The 19050-nt window shown below is 35.1% G+C and overlaps 1 protein-coding gene across 2 annotated transcripts in view; it reads left to right on the top strand.

The window, feature by feature from the left end:
* The window catches only part of LOC113492009 (inactive rhomboid protein 1), a 150902-nt gene extending 136199 nt beyond the window's left edge, over positions 1 to 14703 (top strand). For both annotated transcript variants that reach the window (XM_026869270.1, XM_026869271.1), the window contains 8 exons: positions 1340 to 1509; positions 4817 to 4981; positions 8185 to 8398; positions 10824 to 11030; positions 12094 to 12182; positions 12464 to 12719; positions 12978 to 13232; positions 13320 to 14703. In XM_026869270.1, coding sequence (XP_026725071.1) covers positions 1340 to 1509; positions 4817 to 4981; positions 8185 to 8398; positions 10824 to 11030; positions 12094 to 12182; positions 12464 to 12719; positions 12978 to 13232; positions 13320 to 13751 — 1788 coding nt within the window. In that variant the 3' untranslated portion in view covers positions 13752 to 14703. The remainder of the gene's footprint in view (positions 1 to 1339; positions 1510 to 4816; positions 4982 to 8184; positions 8399 to 10823; positions 11031 to 12093; positions 12183 to 12463; positions 12720 to 12977; positions 13233 to 13319) is intronic.
* Positions 14704 to 19050: the final 4347 nt, after the last annotated feature.

Below are 19050 nucleotides of genomic sequence, written 5' to 3'. Positions count from 1 at the left end.
GGAACAAGAGGTTACATCCCAATACCAATACATTCAAACTGATGGCTAACATATTGTTACCCTAACCCTCGGAATATTATAATATACGGGCGGACGAATTAGACCGCGATATTTCCGCGCAATAAATTATAAAAGTGATGTCTTTCGGGCATAGGCGGCCGTTATGGCATCGTAAATAATCGCCGAAGCCCCCCATTCAGGCAATATCCCGGGAAGGAACTGGACTGCAAACTACAGCTTCCTTTGAAATCGGTTGACGTGACCGTTTTCTTTAGTGGCGAGCGTATGTTTATTGCGCGTTTTGGCCTCCCGCATTCTCACTAGGATTATCTGTGAAGGCTTTTTATAAATTCTGAGAATATATTCTTGAATACCCCGAAATTTCCGGCAAAAATCATGAATGTTTTGAAAACGTTCTAAGAACAACTTTTGCCGTTATTTACGTAACTCAAATATGATTATAGTTGGGAAAACATCAGGGCTGTGTTAGATAGGTGTTTAAAATTCAATTAGCTAGTTAGTGCAGTTCTAGTTTCAGTTATTGTTAGGACAGTTGCAAAGCTTGTCCGAATCTATTCTCAAGTCTCGTTTGTAACTTCATATTATCACAGTGTTAGCGGACGAGTTTTGTAAGCGACTGTACCCGTTTTTCGCCAGAGGTATTTTAATATCCTTTCACATTTTTTTTATGAGTGTACTTATAAGCTTATTAGTATGTGTAATATTTTAAAAGGCTTTTTGCCTTATATAATACGTTCTTGCATAAAAAGCTACCTGGGTAAATGTAGAGTCCGTATTTTTGCTTGTAGTTTAATATCATTCAACGAACATTGAAACATTATTGATTCACTTCAGTCCATATTCAAAGTTGAAACTCAATCAACTTCATTTAAAGATTTTGCTGTGCCCGACACGGTCGATAATGCGCTGTGAACCTAGCTATAATTTACCACCTATGTAACATTATGGTATGCAATAAAAGGTTTGATTTGAAGATTTGACCAAGAAGATATTTTTTGTCACTTTTTTTTTTTTTTTTTTTTTTTTTTTTTTAGACGTAAATAAAAAAAATAATACTTTCCCAAACCATGATGTGGTTAAACAGTTCGAGTTCTAATTTGGTTTTGTATTTACTAACGTGAGGTATAATAAAACGGTAATCCTTTGCACTTCATACTTGTAGTATGCATAGACATACCGCTACAGGTTTTCTACTATGTGCATCCAGCCTGACTATTACTTCCAGGGTGTTGCGCAATTACATTCATCGACTGTCAATTTTTTTTTTTATAAATATACACATATTATTAGTACATTTAACTGGGATTTAATTTGTCAGGCGGTGACGAGACGCTCGCGTCAATCAACGTCGGCGCAATGGTCGCGGTCGTTCCGCGGGGCGGTGCCGCACGATGACGTCGACGTTGATGACGTGTTCTTCACACTGCCGACGTCAGCCACTCCGCTGCAGCAGCACGACGAAACGGATCATGTTGACGGGTCTAAGGGGTAAGTTTAATATGATATTTGACTGATATATTATGTTTGTGTATTGTGTGCCTATACCATGAATTTAGAAGCAGATTACAGTCATTTTAAAACAAAAAAATCTATACAGTACAGATTTCCAAAACAGCATTTATTCTTGCCCTTATCTTGCACTGTACCAGTCATTCACAAAAAAAACTTATTTCGTCGTATCAACAAATTAACTTTTTCTTCCTTTTAAACGCAACTTGAAGAGTTATATAACATTTTCATTTAAAAATAATTAAGACAGCATACCAGATTTATTTCGTCTGAGACTTTAATTTCATAAACAATTCGTTCAACATACATAATGTTATGTATAAGTTAAAATCAACCACAATACCAAAACTTGGCCAAAAAGTTAAACACTATTAAAATGCAAGAATCGCAAGTTGCTAACATAAATCTCTTGTGGCGTATATAGCTATTGTCTGCGGTTGTTCCGAAACTTTACAACTAAATATGAAGCTGTAATAGCGATACAAAGCCGCGATACCAAGTAAGCCTTCAACTTCTAGTACCTAAGTTTGGCTAATAATCTGTTCTAACCAGATCTGTGCGATGTTGCCAGCTCGACAGATTAATTAGCTCGTTTATAATTATGTGTAGTTACGTGTGAAGTCTGCTAGGGTAACTGATGTGGAAGTTTGACAACCTGTGTGGTGTAGAGCGCATGTTGAGATTGTTGCTGGTAGATTGAACAATTTTATATCACAACAATTGATTGATTCTAATGGGCATAGACCAGTCTATTAAAAGACAAAAGAGTTGAAATAAATTCTGATATAGGAAGAAATTTATATCGGGGTGTCAACTATATAATTTATAACGTGCTTAAGGAGATTCTATTAGTAGTCTACAAAGGCAAGGCCTTGGATAACCATAAAAGGAGGCTAACTTTTTTTAAATATAAGAAAATAGATATGAGAAAAATAGAACATAGAATCTCCCCCCTTTTTAAAGCGTTAACTATGTAGAGTCAACAAGCCACAAACAAGTAATTTATTATAACAATAACACACAATTCCTTTGTTATAAAACCCTGAATAGTTTTATTTAGGTGTTAAGTTGTATCCAACCCGACATTGATGGACAAAGAAAATGCTCAGCAGAGGTGAATGACCTTTCCCTCGTTAGGAAAGCGGGTTGATGGCCGATCTAGAGATGAAAGAAGCCTTAACATGAATATTAAAAATACATTTTAAGGCTGTACTTTGAGAAATAACTATATCAAGATATTTTTTGAAAACAGTGAGAAAATTCTACTTTTTAAATAACGACATTAGTTAAATTACATACATACATTGAATAAATAATATATTTTTATTATATTACTTTCGGCTTCAAATATATTCAGGCATTTTCATTTAATAGTTACCCTTATTATGCAAAATACCGTTTAATTTTTGACTTTAATGTCTATCGTGTATCGTGACAAGTGAGCACCGTCAGTTGAAAAAACAATTGTCGTCATACTATAAATTTTCTCAATTGACTCTACCTTTTTTTAATTACGAAAGTTATTTTCCTTGTCACATACAATGTTTTTATTATACGAAGACATGACATGTACTTGATATTCTAACACAAGTATTGATGTTCTTTCGAAATGTAATTACATTTTTTGATTATTTTAACTACATCAAAGTAATTACGGATTGAAAAGTAGAATGAACATGCTTTCACATTAATCATGTCTGTAAAAATGGATGAAAATATACTATTTATAAAACGTCAAAAATCTAAATTACTGCTAAGTTTAATAATGTTTTTGGCATTGTCAGATAAGAAGTTGTATTGGGGCGGGCCTGCCCGTGACCATGATACCTGCAAAGGTTTCGAAACGTCGGGAACTAAAATCTAAAATTAAACCGCGAAAAAATCCGTAAAAGTAGTTTCATTTCAATGTCTAACATTCCTAATAAACCTAAGAAACCACTAAGAAGTTGTAATTAATACTTAGCGCTACGTTTCTGCTCGTTATGCCTCTCTGGTGTCAATACCAGCTTATAGCTTTTTTATATGTACTTTTTACAAGGTATTTTATAAGATATTTCCAAAAAAAAATGAAGGAATTTTTGTTTGAAGTTTGTTGAAACAAGTTTCCTTTACACTTTGACACTACAAGTCTCTTTGGCAAAACAAAAAAAATAACATCAGATTACATAAACCTCAATAACACAATTGAGAATTTGACCATTCATTTATTTTCTTTCCAAGAAAAACTAAGACACACAAGCATTATATACCACATCACATATATATACTTATATACATGTGTATCTTACGTTACCGTAGTCTAAAGATTTAATCTCAGTTTGCAACCCTTGTCACGGAGATTTGGGACTGATACTTTTCAAACATGCGCAGGCTTTGAATCTACTATTTTATATGTATGGAACTATCACAGCTACATACGTAGGTAGGTAAACAACTTGACCGTCAAATCATTACTTTCATTTTGTTGGAAATCTATAAGATTCTACGGACACTGAAGTTTGTATAAGTACTTAATAGTCTTCTTAGTCTAATCTTTGAAAGAAGTTTTTCAAAAGCCGAAAAGTACGTACTTACTAAGACTGTTTAACCCAATCCCTATATCGTTGGAAAAAGGTGTTGAGTTTAATATAAGCAATACAAGACCAGCCCCTAAATTTCCACTAGCTCTGCTGTTCTGGCCCTAAGCTGCTTGTTGTTTAGAGGTTTGGCCATTGTGTCTCGAGTTAGCAACAAAAAAAAAACATATGAAATAATGTGAAATTTCATAAATAATTGTAGCATATAATTGCGCACCGATAATGACACGCATTTGTTATGAAGAAATCTAATTAAAATTAAAACGATGGCTAAAGTCCTTCAAATATTTTAACAAAAGAAGATAATTAATTAGGGATTTGAATGAAAATGACATTTTGATAAATGGCAGAAGTTTGTTATAAGTATCTTTCAAACAAAGAAAATAAAATTAGTATCAAAATTGACTTGAATATTTATATTAATAGTTATATGCCAAACTTTAATATTTACTATAATATAAGAAAATTTATCCCTATCAAACGAATGTGTTTTAAGCTGGTCCTTTTTTGTCACAGCCCTTAACGGACATAGGAAAAGTAGCAAGTAACATTAAACATGGTTAAAGATATCTTTGTAGATTGAGCTGTAGTATTTGAGTACGATTGGTTTGTAGCGTCACGTCACACCACAAAACAGAAGTATGTTTTCGGCTTGCTCGCAGTGGAATGACAATATCTGCCCATGATGATGATGTATTTTCTATTTCCAGTGCGAGGTCCCCAATTGGTTCGAACAGCGTGGAATATCGGAGGCCGGAGCGGAGTGTGTCGTGGGGCGCGGGGGGCGCTCGCATACACACACCGATGTTGGAGCCCCTGGCTGACAACTCTAATCGGAGGCAGTTCGGGATGGGTGTTGTTGGTAGATTCTTTAGGTAAGGAGACAAAGTATTGGTAAAGAATAATGATTGGGACCAAACAGATCGCTTGCTCCTTAAGCTGTGTTATGTGGATCAAAATATAAGTGGTAAATAAGTGAAATACCTTATTGTCCCCGGAAGGCGGGTTAGCGGACTTTAGAAACGTAAGAATGTCTTCGTCCAATTAAATAAGTACTTTGACTATATTAGGAGATTGTTTAGCAAAAAACGGAGCCGGGGCATTCCAAAATACAGCTAAAATAGTTTTATTAATTAACTTTTTGAATATTTTTTTTACAAATTTAGAAATCACATTTGTAAGAATACATAAATCTTGAACGAGAATTTTATTGGTACGTAAGATAAGGTCAACTTTTACAGATTTATATAACATGGGTCGGGTATTAAGACGAAAATATCAAAAGATTTATGTAAAGGCAGAGACAGCCAGCTCGCCAAGAGGGGACAATCCCTAGTCAGATCCAGATATGTAAAGATGAACTATTTTGCCTAAATCGACATAATAAAGTTTGGATGAATACAATTATGCTAAATCTACCTAGAAACCTAGACAGTAAAATGTTGCCGAAAATGTTATTATTAATATCATTACTATGTAACCACCCTTAATAAGCAAAATTATGTAGCTCATAACCATTCAAAACAGAGGCTGAAGACATGATTTTTTTTTCAAATTCTGGCAACGTCTATTGCTCTATTACTAAAAATTTCCCAATGATGCTATAAGCATAAAACAAAACCAAATAAAATCCAATTATCTTAAGACAAGCCCGAAACCTTTATCAAAACCGAACAATTCGTGTACACTGAAAAAAAGTTGGAAAACGTTTCGTTTTAAGCCTTCTCGTAGCACAAAGAAAAACAAAGAAAGTATGTTCGGAGTATTTTCCAACGGTCGTCGACTCGCATCGACCGCTCGTCGCGTAATTATTAAACAGTTCCCACTGGCTTCTAGCTGCTTTATTTTGTTTTTTGAACCTTACACAGAGTTTCGTGTGATTCTCGCAAATAAGTGTATTTATTTTTAATACATCAAATATTGTATTCGTTGACGTGAATTTTCCTTTGAAAGGCCAGAGGCCCTTTGCGTTAAAAAAATATAATGCATTGTTAATATTCACTTTCGTATTTGGAAATATTCACATTATAATATTCTTTTTTCTCTCATTATGCTGACAGTTTTTTTTATTGTTTGTTCAATTTTATTTTTTTCGTAAATCGTTTAAACTGAATGTCAACGTGTTTAGTTGGTTCAAACTCGTACGATTAGTTATAGAATTAACAGCTCAACATTTAGTGAATAGTAGCTATCAAAGAGCTTGAAATAGCTAGATTTAGGTCAGGGGGTGAGTTGTATTAAATGTGTCCTTGATACCTACCTGCCTTTGACCCACTTCCTTCTGTTTATTTACTACACAGTTGAGATTTCGTCAACGCTCCCCAAATTATATCTACGTATCTCTACTTACTGAATATACCTTTATCAAAATAGTCTCACACGTAATTACAACTTTCGACATCAACTTCAAATATAGAACATTTAAATCTTTAGTCACTAAAATGGATAAGAAAGGGTATTTTTAAATCTTTATCGGTGGCAAAAAGATCCGCCGACAATTTTCTGTACTTAAGGTTCAATGTAACCTAAAAAAAACTATGAAACTTAATCAAAGGGGAAAATAAATGAATCTTACTTAAAGTAACAAAGAAAGATTAAAAAATAATACGGCAAGTGCACGGCATCGCTTTGGGGGCCTACCATAAACCTCGTAAAGAAAGACTCTTTCAGTGGAGGAAGCGAGACATCGCTCTACGCTGTGAAATGTGCCGTCCTGCACACACAACTACAACAGAATTACTTTAAAGGCTCGCGGTAGACCCCTTGCTCATATTTCAAGTAAGTCTCTCATACATCATGGTGTTTACGACAACTTCTACTGGAAACTTCGTGTAATAGCTTTTTGAATTAATACTGCGCGGATAGGACTTTAATTTATTCTGTAATGCATTAACGAATTAATTTAATGTTACCTTTTTACATCTTGCTTTTGTGTTTAATTGAAAATTATTGTTCGGACTTTTTGCTGATTTTTAAGACTTTGTTTTCTTTCGTTTGTAATTGATTCTTACGTTCGCATGTTTGTTTAAGAGTAGTTTTCGCACAGACATTGCATTCACGTTACGCTATTTTGATTTTTCAGATTACAGCTTAAAGGGACATAGTTGCTTGAAATATCGAGAGAAGTTAATATCGTGTCTTAAATTAAATATTATAATTGTAATAAAATAATATTTTTCCTTGATTAACGTTTTAATGGGTACATTTATTTTTTATTCTGCTTTTCTTCTAACAAAGTCTAACCCTACGAAGGATAAAACTACTAATACAAGGGTAATTTATAGACAATGAACTAACAAATGTGAACTCAATAACGACCGACAAGTGAACGACTCTTTTTATATTCTAAAAAGAGAGAGGCATTCGATCAATTCAATTCGTTCGAATTCCATTCATTCAATTTATTTGTCACGGTATTCGTGTGAGCATGTCGTGTTTTTATCTGTTGTGTGTGTCAATCGAGCGGACGATCCATTGTTTAGCGGAAAAAGGGATTCGGCTTTTTGGGCATCGAGCCTTTCGTAAATGCGAATAGTGTTCTAGGGGAAAATGTGAACACGGCATCGAAATGGATGAAGAATAAATTGTTGTAGTTCAGCTGTTCGTCATCATAAAGGTCGAACATACAAATTTATATTTAAAAAAAATATTTCGCTACTTACTTTAAATAGCTAATGCATAAAGATAATTTATAACTACGAGCGAATGTAAGTCTTCTTTTTAAAGCAGTTACCTCTGTGAGTAGTTTGCCTTTTTTCCGATGGAAAATCATCAAACGTCTTCTTCCGCTTTGAGTGGAAGGGAGTGTCAGAATTCTACTTACTAAGATCCACCCATGTTCCTTTTTTCCCTTCGTGTACCGGAACCATAGCAACCCTTAGGATAATTCCGCTGCCCCGGCAAGCAGCAGTCTTAATTTGCTCCATAGAGAAGTAGGTACTGCCCACAACACATTTCAGTAGACACTACAATGCATCAAGAATACTTTTAAACAAAAGCGAGATATATACGAACCTTAGAAAAGCAAAACTCTTGAATTCACATATTCTTACTCATGTACATCATCTTGTCTTTCCAGGCGTTCCCTTCGGAAGTCGGTGGCGCACCAAGACGAGGTAGCCCGCCAGCTGGACGAGCTGACGGACTACCGGCCTTACTTCACGTGGTGGGTCAGCACAGTGCAGACGCTGGTGCTGCTGCTGTCACTCCTGTGCTACGGCTTCGGCCCGGTCGGGTTTGGCCGGCACACGCACTCCGGACAGGTTTTAGTCAAGAGTTTGAGTTTACAACAGGTAAGAGATATTATTATCAGTGATGTTTCTTTTAACCTACTTCGAAAATGAAAAGGTTTTCTATTCGGTTGGATTTTCTTTGTTTTATGTTAAAAGGATTAAGTAACGTTTTTTGTCATTGACGTATGTGTGTTTGTCCTCAATGAGTTCTTAAACAAATAATAGAGTGTTCTGTGATTATTCATAACGTTCACTCACACGTACATTCTCTCTAAATTTCTTAAACAGGCCGCGTGTGAATCGTATCATATTTTTAAGTATGTTTATTTTTTTTTCTATTTTACTTAACATTGATCAAAGGAAACTTATCTTAAGATCGGATGCCGAAACGTAAACCACTTTAAGCCCTTAATTATGATGAAAAAGGGGAAAAAAGATGTTAGACAGTATAGTTTTTTGTACCTACACGGGACAACAAGGAGAAAATATTCCAACATTTTTAATGGATTCATCGATAACAAGTAGTATTCGGTTCTAAATAGTTATGGTATACTTTCCTAACTCTATTCTCGATATTTTTTTCACAAAAACATAAATTCCCCACTAACTTTCATTTTTTTGACACGATAAGAAGTATTTTTACAGTTTCTGAAACATTTGATATTGATTGCCGGTTTTCACGCTTCAATGGGTAATTTTATGTGTTGGCGCATATAAAACCTTTTTGTGTGACAGTGTTCAAAATCGTGAAATTTTTACGACTTTTATAGCGCTGTCTGAGTCCCATATATTTTGAAACAACAGTATAAGACTTGTAGAAATGTTCGTTGAAACCTTGGGTTGGGTAATAATTTTATATATTTGATTGCTTTTGTGTCACAAATTGTAGAATTTCGTATTCTGTTTTTCATAAAGTTAAAGTTCCAGAGGTCTTGTCGTGATGCAAAATAGCGTAATATCAAATGGTATATATCAATGCCAAAAACTTAGAAACTACCTAGCCAAACTTGATGTAGTTTTGAAATAGCTGTAATTTTTTTAGTTTACCTCCAGTCCGAAACTCTAAGGTTAAAACAAAATACAGACAAATTGGGAACCATCTTTTTGCAGTCGGTATAAATGTACAAAGTAGGTACTCTATGTCTATAACCTACCTAAAGCGCCTGGTTTCATCATACACGTTCTTTCCCTTAGAATCTGTTTCTTTGTTCAAGACTTAGCATAACGCGTTAAACGAGGCAAAGCTTTTAGTCGAGACACGTCCCTAACATCTAAAGCGCTGAACAGAGCACAATATTTACTTACGGGATGTATTGGCTTGTCATCCGGCTTTTGTTTTAGAAAGAATTTTCGAGAAGAATTTACATTCCAAAATCGTTTGTTTTTATCAATATCTTTCAAAGTCACATACAAGTTTCGAAATATGGAAACGTTAGCTTTTTTATTTCGCTATTGTGGTCCAATTATGGTTAGAATTATTTCACGATAATATTTCATTTTGAAGTTCGAAAATGGAATGAAAGATGCTTGCAACGACTTTACGTAATGACTTCTTAGTTTACCCATTTGAAAATCTTTTACCATTTTTTTTGCTTCCTATTTAATAAAAAATCTTAAAAAATAAACCTACTTACGTCATATTGAATCAGACGTCCAAAATGTTTACGTAAAATTCTTTCAATGCACAAAACAAAACAGCATCTTTTACACCAACTTAATAATTATGAAATTAACAATTAGTAAAGACGAAGCCGCAAACTGTATAGTCAGAGTGACGTAAGCGAAAGCGTCAAAGTAAGAGTATTAGCGAGCGAGCTGCGAATGTGGGTCACACAGTCTTTGTGAGCCTCCCCCTTTGTCTGCTTTTTGCTGCTTAGAGCAGTCTTTCACGATGCTATCTTTTAGCGACGAGTGACCGCAAAAGGTTCGTCTATGTTATTTCGGGGTCATTGTACTTTTATTTTTAGTTTTGTAAATATTCGTTATTTTTATTTGGTTTTGAAAATGAATCTTGTAGTTAGTAATGAATTAATTGTAATGCTTGTGTCGCTGGGGTAAAAAAATCGAGTTCTATGCACAAGAGACCCGGAGGCGCTGGAATCGCTTTTAGTGGATTTTGGCGTGATGTTGTTCCGTAGAGGTGTAGAGACAGCAATATGAGATTGAATGATGGATTTAAATAATCAGATATCAAATAATCCTAGTATTTACCTACGCTCCTTGTTCATCTAGAATTTTACAATCATATATCTGTTTTGCTATTATAATATTATTCAAAGTTCGTATGAAGTTTTATTCGTAACATTATAAAATTCAGTGCCAACATTTGTTGATGAAATTAAAAGAAGCCATAAACTTAGGTACCTAATAATATAAAAAAATCAGTTTCTTTTGATATTACAGTTAACGTTTCATTTTTCCAAAAACATCCCTTCAGTTTCGGAACAAAACGGAAAATATATTTAAATACGTTCTCTTTTTCCAGGTCGAATGGGAAGAGCCAGCGTCATTTTGGCTGGGCCCTCGAGCGGCGGATCTAATACACTTGGGGGCTAAATTTGCCCCCTGCATGAGAAGGGACGCGAGGATAGCACGGGCCATTGCTGCGTCGGCGAGGAGAGAAAGGGATACTGCGTGCTGCATACGGAATGATGACTCAGGATGTGTGCAATCGTCTAAGGCTGACTGTTCGGTGGGTCTTCTTCCATTATATTACTGGGGGTCTAGCATCTTCTCTTACAATTACCCCGCTGCAATCGTAGAAATGAGACAGTGCACTACACTTCCTATTGCAGAGTTTCACTGCCACTATTGCGTTGATGTTACTATAAGAGGTTTTGTCAGGACCTATGGAATAAGACGGATAGATAGAAATCATTTGTTTTTAAGAGACGGAAAATCTTGACTGTTTGTGGTGTGAATTTTGTAGGCCTGAAAGAATGTATGGAAATGTGAAAGACATAACGATGTATTAATTAATAATTACTTAGATTATTCTTAAACGAATGAACAGATGTAGCAACGTTCGTAGAAATAATGGCCAGGCTACGTTTTACTACTATGATTCGCTAAATCGGTGACGGTTTTCACAAATCTAAACAAAACAACCAAACTGCAACTCGTTTTTATGTATTTGATCTAATTAAAACTAATAAACATGTATTTTTATGTTCTCAAATTCTTATGTTTCTTTATACTTATTAGTGTTTATTTGAATATTAAACTCGATCCTAATTTTCCACTTATGCGCACGCTTACCAATAGATACGTGGATTAATATCAAAGGTATGTATCTGAGAATATTGGAAATTAAATTAAATATAACGGTCAGTATCCACTGGTGACGAACATTGAAACAGCTTTATGTTAAAATTCGAATGACTAAACTGGATGGCAAAAACACAATAAAATGTAGATTGTAGCGTCCAAGAATGGGTGCATAGTAAAAATATAACTGTACGTCTCCTGTGGATAACGTTCTTTTATGTTATTATGCATGACTGCATGTGTGTTAGTTTACCAATCTTATGAGCTATAGATACGATCAAATAACAAATTATTAAATGTTTAAATATATGTAATCAAACAATTTTAAGACCCCAAGTATAAGTTACGGTAAACAAAAATCAATTCTGTAACTCCGCAATAAGCTTGATTATCCCTTAACATCCCTCCTATTTTGCCTCAGAAAGCAAGCCAGCTCTGGGCAAAACGTAAGCTTGTCAACCGTGAACTTTGTTTTGTCTACATTTCAGAGTACGATCTCGACGTGGAAGAAATGGTCATCGGGCGAGTCTGGGCCGGGTGGTCGGATATCGGGATCAGTCTGCGGGTTGGACCCTAAGTAAGTTAACCCTTATTTATGTTAGACTAATTAGTTAGGTTCCAATACCATAGTTATGAAGGCATTACTGCCCTAGATCTAACCTTTGCTCTAAAGGGAAATAAACAGCTCGCTATTTTAATATGTTTTTGGTACATAACAATATAAAGCACCAAAACCAACGTAACATTTCTCCTTGCATGTCAGTTTTCTTCTCTTAAATTAGAGTTTTACCACACACTTAAAAGCTTAAAGTTATTTACTAGTGATTCTCCATTCATGTTTTTTTTTTTAATTTTCAGGTTCTGCGAAGCACCACGCTCGATAGCACCGCACGAATGGCCAGATGACATCACAAAATGGCCGATTTGCCGCAAATCAGTTCTAGACGGGTCTGCGGCAGCGGGCCGCGCGGGTCATGCTGCTGAGCATATGGCTTGCGAGGTCATCGGCCATCCATGCTGTATAGGGGTCCACGGGCAATGTGTCATCACAACGAGAGAACACTGTGACTTCGTCAAGGGTTATTTTCATGAGGAAGCGTCATTGTGTTCTCAGGTAATTTATTTTGCCTCTTTTGTATCTAAAGAAGCCTCATAATGAATAGAATGTCAAATTTCTTTTTTAATTTACGATACGAAATTCAAATCCAATCAGTATTTTGTAAAGTGTTTACCTACTTAAGATTTATAAACCTTACTTCATCTTCTGACAAAGCTTCAGTTTGAAGCGTTAGTTCTCGAAGGATAAAAATAACAACTCAATGTTATTGTATACCACCTATAACTTACCTAAAACTGTATGGTCTCTTTTCAGGTGTCATGTTTAGATGATGTATGTGGTATGCTGCCGTTCATGCGAAGAAGACGACCAGACCAGTTATACCGGGCCTGGACGTCTTTATTCGTCCACGCCGGCTTGCTGCATCTGGCTGCATCGCTGGCGCTGCAGTGGCTCTTTATGAGGGACCTGGAGAAGATGGCCGGGCCTGTTAGAATAGCTGTCATATATTTAGGAAGTGGGGTCGCCGGGAACATGGCGTCTGCTATATTTGAACCTTATAGGGCTGAGGTGTGTATTATTATCCAATTATAAATTTGAAACAAATATTTTCCAGTAGTTATTGACTAAATATTGATACATGTGATTTGGTTTCAGGTGGGGCCAGCTGGATCACATTTTGGTCTACTAGCATGTCTAATAGTAGAAGTAATAGGCGCGTGGCCTCTTCTGAGGCATCCGAAGCGTGCAATCCTTAAACTTGTCGGTATTGCGATAGCGTTATTCCTCCTGGGCCTTCTGCCTTGGATCGACAATTTCGCGCATGTCTTCGGTTTCGTGTTTGGTTTTCTACTGGCGTACGCGTTACTGCCGTTCATAACGTTCGGGCCGTATGATAGGCGGCGGAAGATAGCGTTAGTGTGGGTCTGCATGGTGTCGGCGGGGGGCATGTTGTGCGCTCTGGTGGCGCTGTTCTACGCGGCGCCGGCGTACGAGTGCGCGGCGTGCGCGTACTTCACGTGCCTGCCGTTCGCGCCCGACATGTGTGCCTCGCAGGACGTGCGCGTGCGCCAGCTGGACGCGGTATGACGGCGCGCGGCCCGGGCGCGTCCGCCGCCGCCGCCCCCCGCCCCGCACTGTCCCGCACGCACCCCGCCACTGCAACACTCACATTGGTACAGAGACTCAATTAACCCCCTATTGCTCACTGACTACATGTTTGCCATACATTTAGCGTCATAGAATGAGATGGAATGCACAAATAGAAGTTATACTGATTGACAGACTCCTGACTAGGTCAGAACGAATTTTGTATGTTACAAGTACAGAGTTGAGTTTCTGTATACAGTGTTCTGTGTTGCCACTGCCCTTTTCAGCGACCGTGTGGTATGAGAGTGCGATCTAGTATCTATCTAGGCGATCTGTTGAAAGTCTGTAATCGTCGAACTAGACTATAAAGTGTATGCGAATATTTCATCGATTATTTAATTTATCAATAAGCGTGTTAAGGTTCGTTGGGTATATTTTGTGAACTTTTATTTCACCTCTATTTCCTGTTAGATCGAATTTATTGTGCAAGCTATTCTTACGCCATCAAAAATTCAAAAAATCCTCATTTATCCTACTTAAAAAAGCAACTTCTTTAACCTAATTTTGTAAAATATTTCAAATGGATGGCTCGTGAAATGAATTCGATTCTAAATCTGAATATAAGAAACATTGTGCTATATGAATCCACGGATTAGACTTAAAATTACGGACGCGACTTAAATGTAAATATTCTGTAAAATAAAACAATTATGGTATTAGGTAAGAATATTATGTTCTTTCTGCGTGAGTATTACGGGGAATTCGTTACGTCACGTTGTAAATCATTAATTCTGTATCTTTACACAAAGTTTATACGTATGTACACCGAACAAAAAAAAAAATAGCACCCAAACCAATTAAAAAACAATAATTTCTTCTATTGCTAGTTCTTTGTTTATGTGACGTAACGTGATCTTGTAACAGTGTCAAATATACATAATTTAGTATATTACTAAATAATGTAAATAGTGCGTTAAAAAAAAACATATTTTTCATCAATTATGTTCACCGTATATGAACGAATTCAGTCTATTTGTAAGTATTCTAATGGATTTTTGATTTCATCAATTTATATAGCTATATCAAGTCTGCGTAGATTATAAATTTATTTTATATAATATGCTAGAGTATGTATAAACAATTTATATTTAGGAATATTTATTTTACAGACAGATTAGATGCAATACGTTTATCATTCACTATCATTCATAATTTACATGTTTTATTACGAATTTACATTTAATACTAGTTACTATGTTAATTATGATATTTTTTTAGTTTTAAAGTGATGTAAATATATAAATTTAATCAAGCGAAAGTGGTGATCATTGTAATTATACAGTTATTTTGCTAGGGAACGTTAATCGAGATTGTGTGTGTGACAATTTTGTACAACCAGCAACGGTATTACATAACTTGCGAAAGCAAAGCAATAGCAATAATTTTGCGATATCGCTGTCAGGAAAAACTTATCTTTTTGACAGCAATTTCGTAACCTATCTCTGTTGTATTGTTTCATTCAGCTAAGTAATACAACCATCGCATATGCCCTGTAAATACTGTACACTACGGAATATATGTATTTCAATTCTTAAATGACGCACATTAATTTGTTTTATGAATGTTTCCGTTTGGCCCTCCAAGCGAGACGTCTGTGGTACTTGACCTAGTGGCAATCGTAATTGAGGTGTCCGGTTATGATTATTGTTATAACAAGATGTTAACTATAGTTCAGAGGAAATGTTTATTGAGTTACTTAGATAAAGACGAATACAAGCAGTATTTTTAGACTCAGTGTCAAACGTAATTGGAACTCAAATCTTAAACAAGCCTTGGAATAATACTTAGTAACGAAAGTGCAAAAAAAACTTATAATTTTTTTCACTCATTTATAATAATTTTTGAATATGGTACAGTATTTTACTTTAGATCATTTGTGTTTTTTTCTAATTATTTTCATTTATCGAATTTGATATAATACTTTTCTAATGACTGTAATATACTGCACAACTTCTTTTTTTCATAAAAATAGACATTACAATTTTTTTTAGTCTGATAGTTTTAAAGATTTCTCTGTCATTTGCACAAATTATATTTTAGGACCCATTTTGGTTTGATTTTCACATGTTAAGCACAAACTCTTTAAAACAAAAATAGTCAAGTTTCTTATGAATTAATTATAATAAGGGGTACCTGATACTATACTCTTTATCGTCGCGTCGCTTACGTCATTCTCGTTTCGATAAATGTACAACAAAGCATTGATGTCCCAAATTAAAAAGTCGTAAGCGACTTCGGATTAAGGCTGAAATTACTGTTGATTGTCACACATTTTGCTCAGAAGACACCAATTTATGCAAGAAGCAATAAAATGGAAACAATGGCAAAAAATAAATACTTGTGGAAATAAATAAGTAGAGTGTATTTATACTTTATTAAACAGTGTTGTACTACGCCAAAAAGTATATACGAATGATTTAATTTATGAATAGACATTATTTTATTTGATGAAATCACTTGAGTAACTGTCGCGAGTGATTCCATTGAATAAAGTTTATTTTTGTAAGGAAATTTAAGCTCACAAAGATATGAGGTGATGACCATTGATGTTCAGTCTTTTGATGTTTGTTTAAGGAGTATGTATACAGCTTTCATGTTTGCCGATGTTTTCGTAAAGTTGTGGATAGCTTTTATGCCTACATTATAGACGACTTTTGGGAATCGCAATTTTCATTCCGATATTTTCCAAAACGAGAGTCCCAGATATCATGTCGAGTTTTTCTAGTTATTTAGGTACTACTGTATCAAACTACTTGATAATTGATTTTCTTATTAATTAATTATTTATTTCAATTCTAAAAATGTCAATTTCATAAAAATCTGCTCGCCTTCGACTTCTGACTTGTTCACTTTTGACACTTCTTTTAGCAGTTTTTTTCATGAGCATGAGTTTGGTAAGCTGCAGTTTTCAACTGTCTTTTACTTCTTTGTTTTAGTAGGTTTTTTGTTTAGAACCTAGACAGGATTTCCTCATTTGCAGTTGACTCACTAGTACCCTGTAGTACTCATTAGGTCCTCCGTAAAACATATTTCTTAGGCTGGCAAACTACTTCTTTGATGATCTTTACTAAGACTATTGCAGTTGTGAAAAACAGATGCCACTCCTTCTTTAAACGATGCTTAGGCCTGTATCAAATATAAACACAACTTTGCGACAACATCGCCAAACTTCGCAATCAAATCAATACTTTCGCTGCAACCTTCAACCGCACTTTTCAATACCTATCAGAGTATGTACAGCAAGACAATGTGATTATATTTTATATATAAAATGTTCTAGTGTGAGTGAAGATCTCGGTTACTTTCTTCATAAACTATGACAGTGGACTTATCGTATCTTAAAGTGCCCTTGTGCTCGGCGGCCGGCGGACTGTACTCAGAATTTAAGAAAAAAAAATTACATACATAATTGTACATTGTGAACATACACGTAATTATTACTTGTAATTTAAGGATGGTAAAGTAATCTTATTGTAAACTAGTATTAATCGAACAAGAAACCTTATTATCATAATATTGTTGAGTTTTATTTGTGTTTTCGTCGACTCCAAGTACCTGATTTGCACATGCGTGTGTAAATGTAAGTTAATCTTTCAAAACTCTTTAGATTAAAGGAGCAAGACATGGAGTAAAAATATATAGGACAATTTTCCCAAAAAATCTAGTATGGAATCTATGCTATTCTACCAATTTAAATATGAAAAGTTTTACTGGCAAGAAATAATATCAACGACATACTGTACTCAAAATTGCTTAAAGCAAATTGTAGTAAATTGGCTGCTTGCAACACATTCTTGATGGAAACGCAGATTACCTGTTAACCTATTTCTTGATGTAAACAAGTCCCATAAGGCTTTAACACTTCAACTTGAAGAGGTGGATCAAGCGATTTTTACGTAACCACTATATATTGCTATCAGTATTTGAAATAACTTTAAAAATACCGTACTGCCAGTATAAATAAGTAACGGTAAGTAATAAATCCATATTTAAACAACCATGTGTCTTTTACACTTTGACGGATAAAGTACTTAACAGATTAAGATAAAATTCTGTCGATTGAGCACTTTTTAGACTGTTGCATTTGGGGAGGAAAAATGGCGCTCTACACGGCATATAACAGTTTCTCGTGGAAAAATGGATAAATAAAGTCATTTTTTGGCTCAAGTATTATGGCCAAGCCCTGTTTAAGCAGGTTATATTATCACCATCATCGTCCTAACCTTTTCCCAACTATGTTGGGGTCGACGGCCAGTCTAACCGGATTCAGTTAAGCACCAGTGATTTACAAGGAGCGACTGCCTATCTGACCTTCTCAACCCAGTTATCTGGGCAAGACGATACCCCTTAGTAAGACTGGTTGTCAAACCTTGCTTGCTTCTGATTACCTGTAAAGACTGTCAGAGACTTATGATTAACAGCCGGGATCCATAATTTAACAGATTTTATATCTTACAGTAATTTTTTTCCCACAAACAAAGTATATACTTTTATTCAACATTGTAAGTCAAATTGTTTTGTCGTGCTGATTACAGGCATCATACATTTTCACGGTCGTAACAGTTACAGAAATATGGCACTTGCAGTATAATATATAACTAGTATTTAAATAAGTGTAAAACTAATTTTAAAAGTCCAGTGAGTTAGGATATTTTTTTTAGAAAAATCATAAATCATGTGATGTAATATAAGTAACTTTTATCGGTATAAAATTACTTGAAACCAGAAATATTAAATCAAAACATTTAATGTGGAAATGAATGATTGCCAAAAGAAATGATTTAGAAATAGTTATTAATAAATGACTTTATCTTAGACTCTACAGCCAATACTTTTTTAGATAGTTTCAAATCCTCTTTTATCTGAATAGTCGGTTTCCTGTAGGTAAAAATGTTTTTGAAGATCTTGAGCTTAAAAACTTATACATAAGATAAAATTCTATACTTAGAGCTCCATTTATCAGGACTATATCTGAGTCCAAGATTCATAAGGCTGGTTATACAATAGGACTATCTTTCCACATGAATTTTCTATACACGACCCTTTCTGGCTTTCATATCAACGTTTCTCGAGGCTACAGTTGGACTTTACAGGCCTTTAATATAGATTTGAAATCAGTCTTTATCTTATGAAAAGGCGGAAAAATCATGACGGTACCCGTACTATCCCCTCGTGAAGGAAGTAGGTAGTGTCAGACTCTTACTGAAGAAACTTAGTGTCATTTCATTTTAAACATTTT

Source organism: Trichoplusia ni, chromosome 3, assembly GCF_003590095.1.
Source record: "Trichoplusia ni isolate ovarian cell line Hi5 chromosome 3, tn1, whole genome shotgun sequence".
NCBI classification, from domain to species: Eukaryota; Metazoa; Arthropoda; class Insecta; order Lepidoptera; family Noctuidae; genus Trichoplusia; species Trichoplusia ni.
Note: the sequence above shows the minus strand (reverse complement) of the source record. Positions and strands in the feature narration are given on the sequence as shown.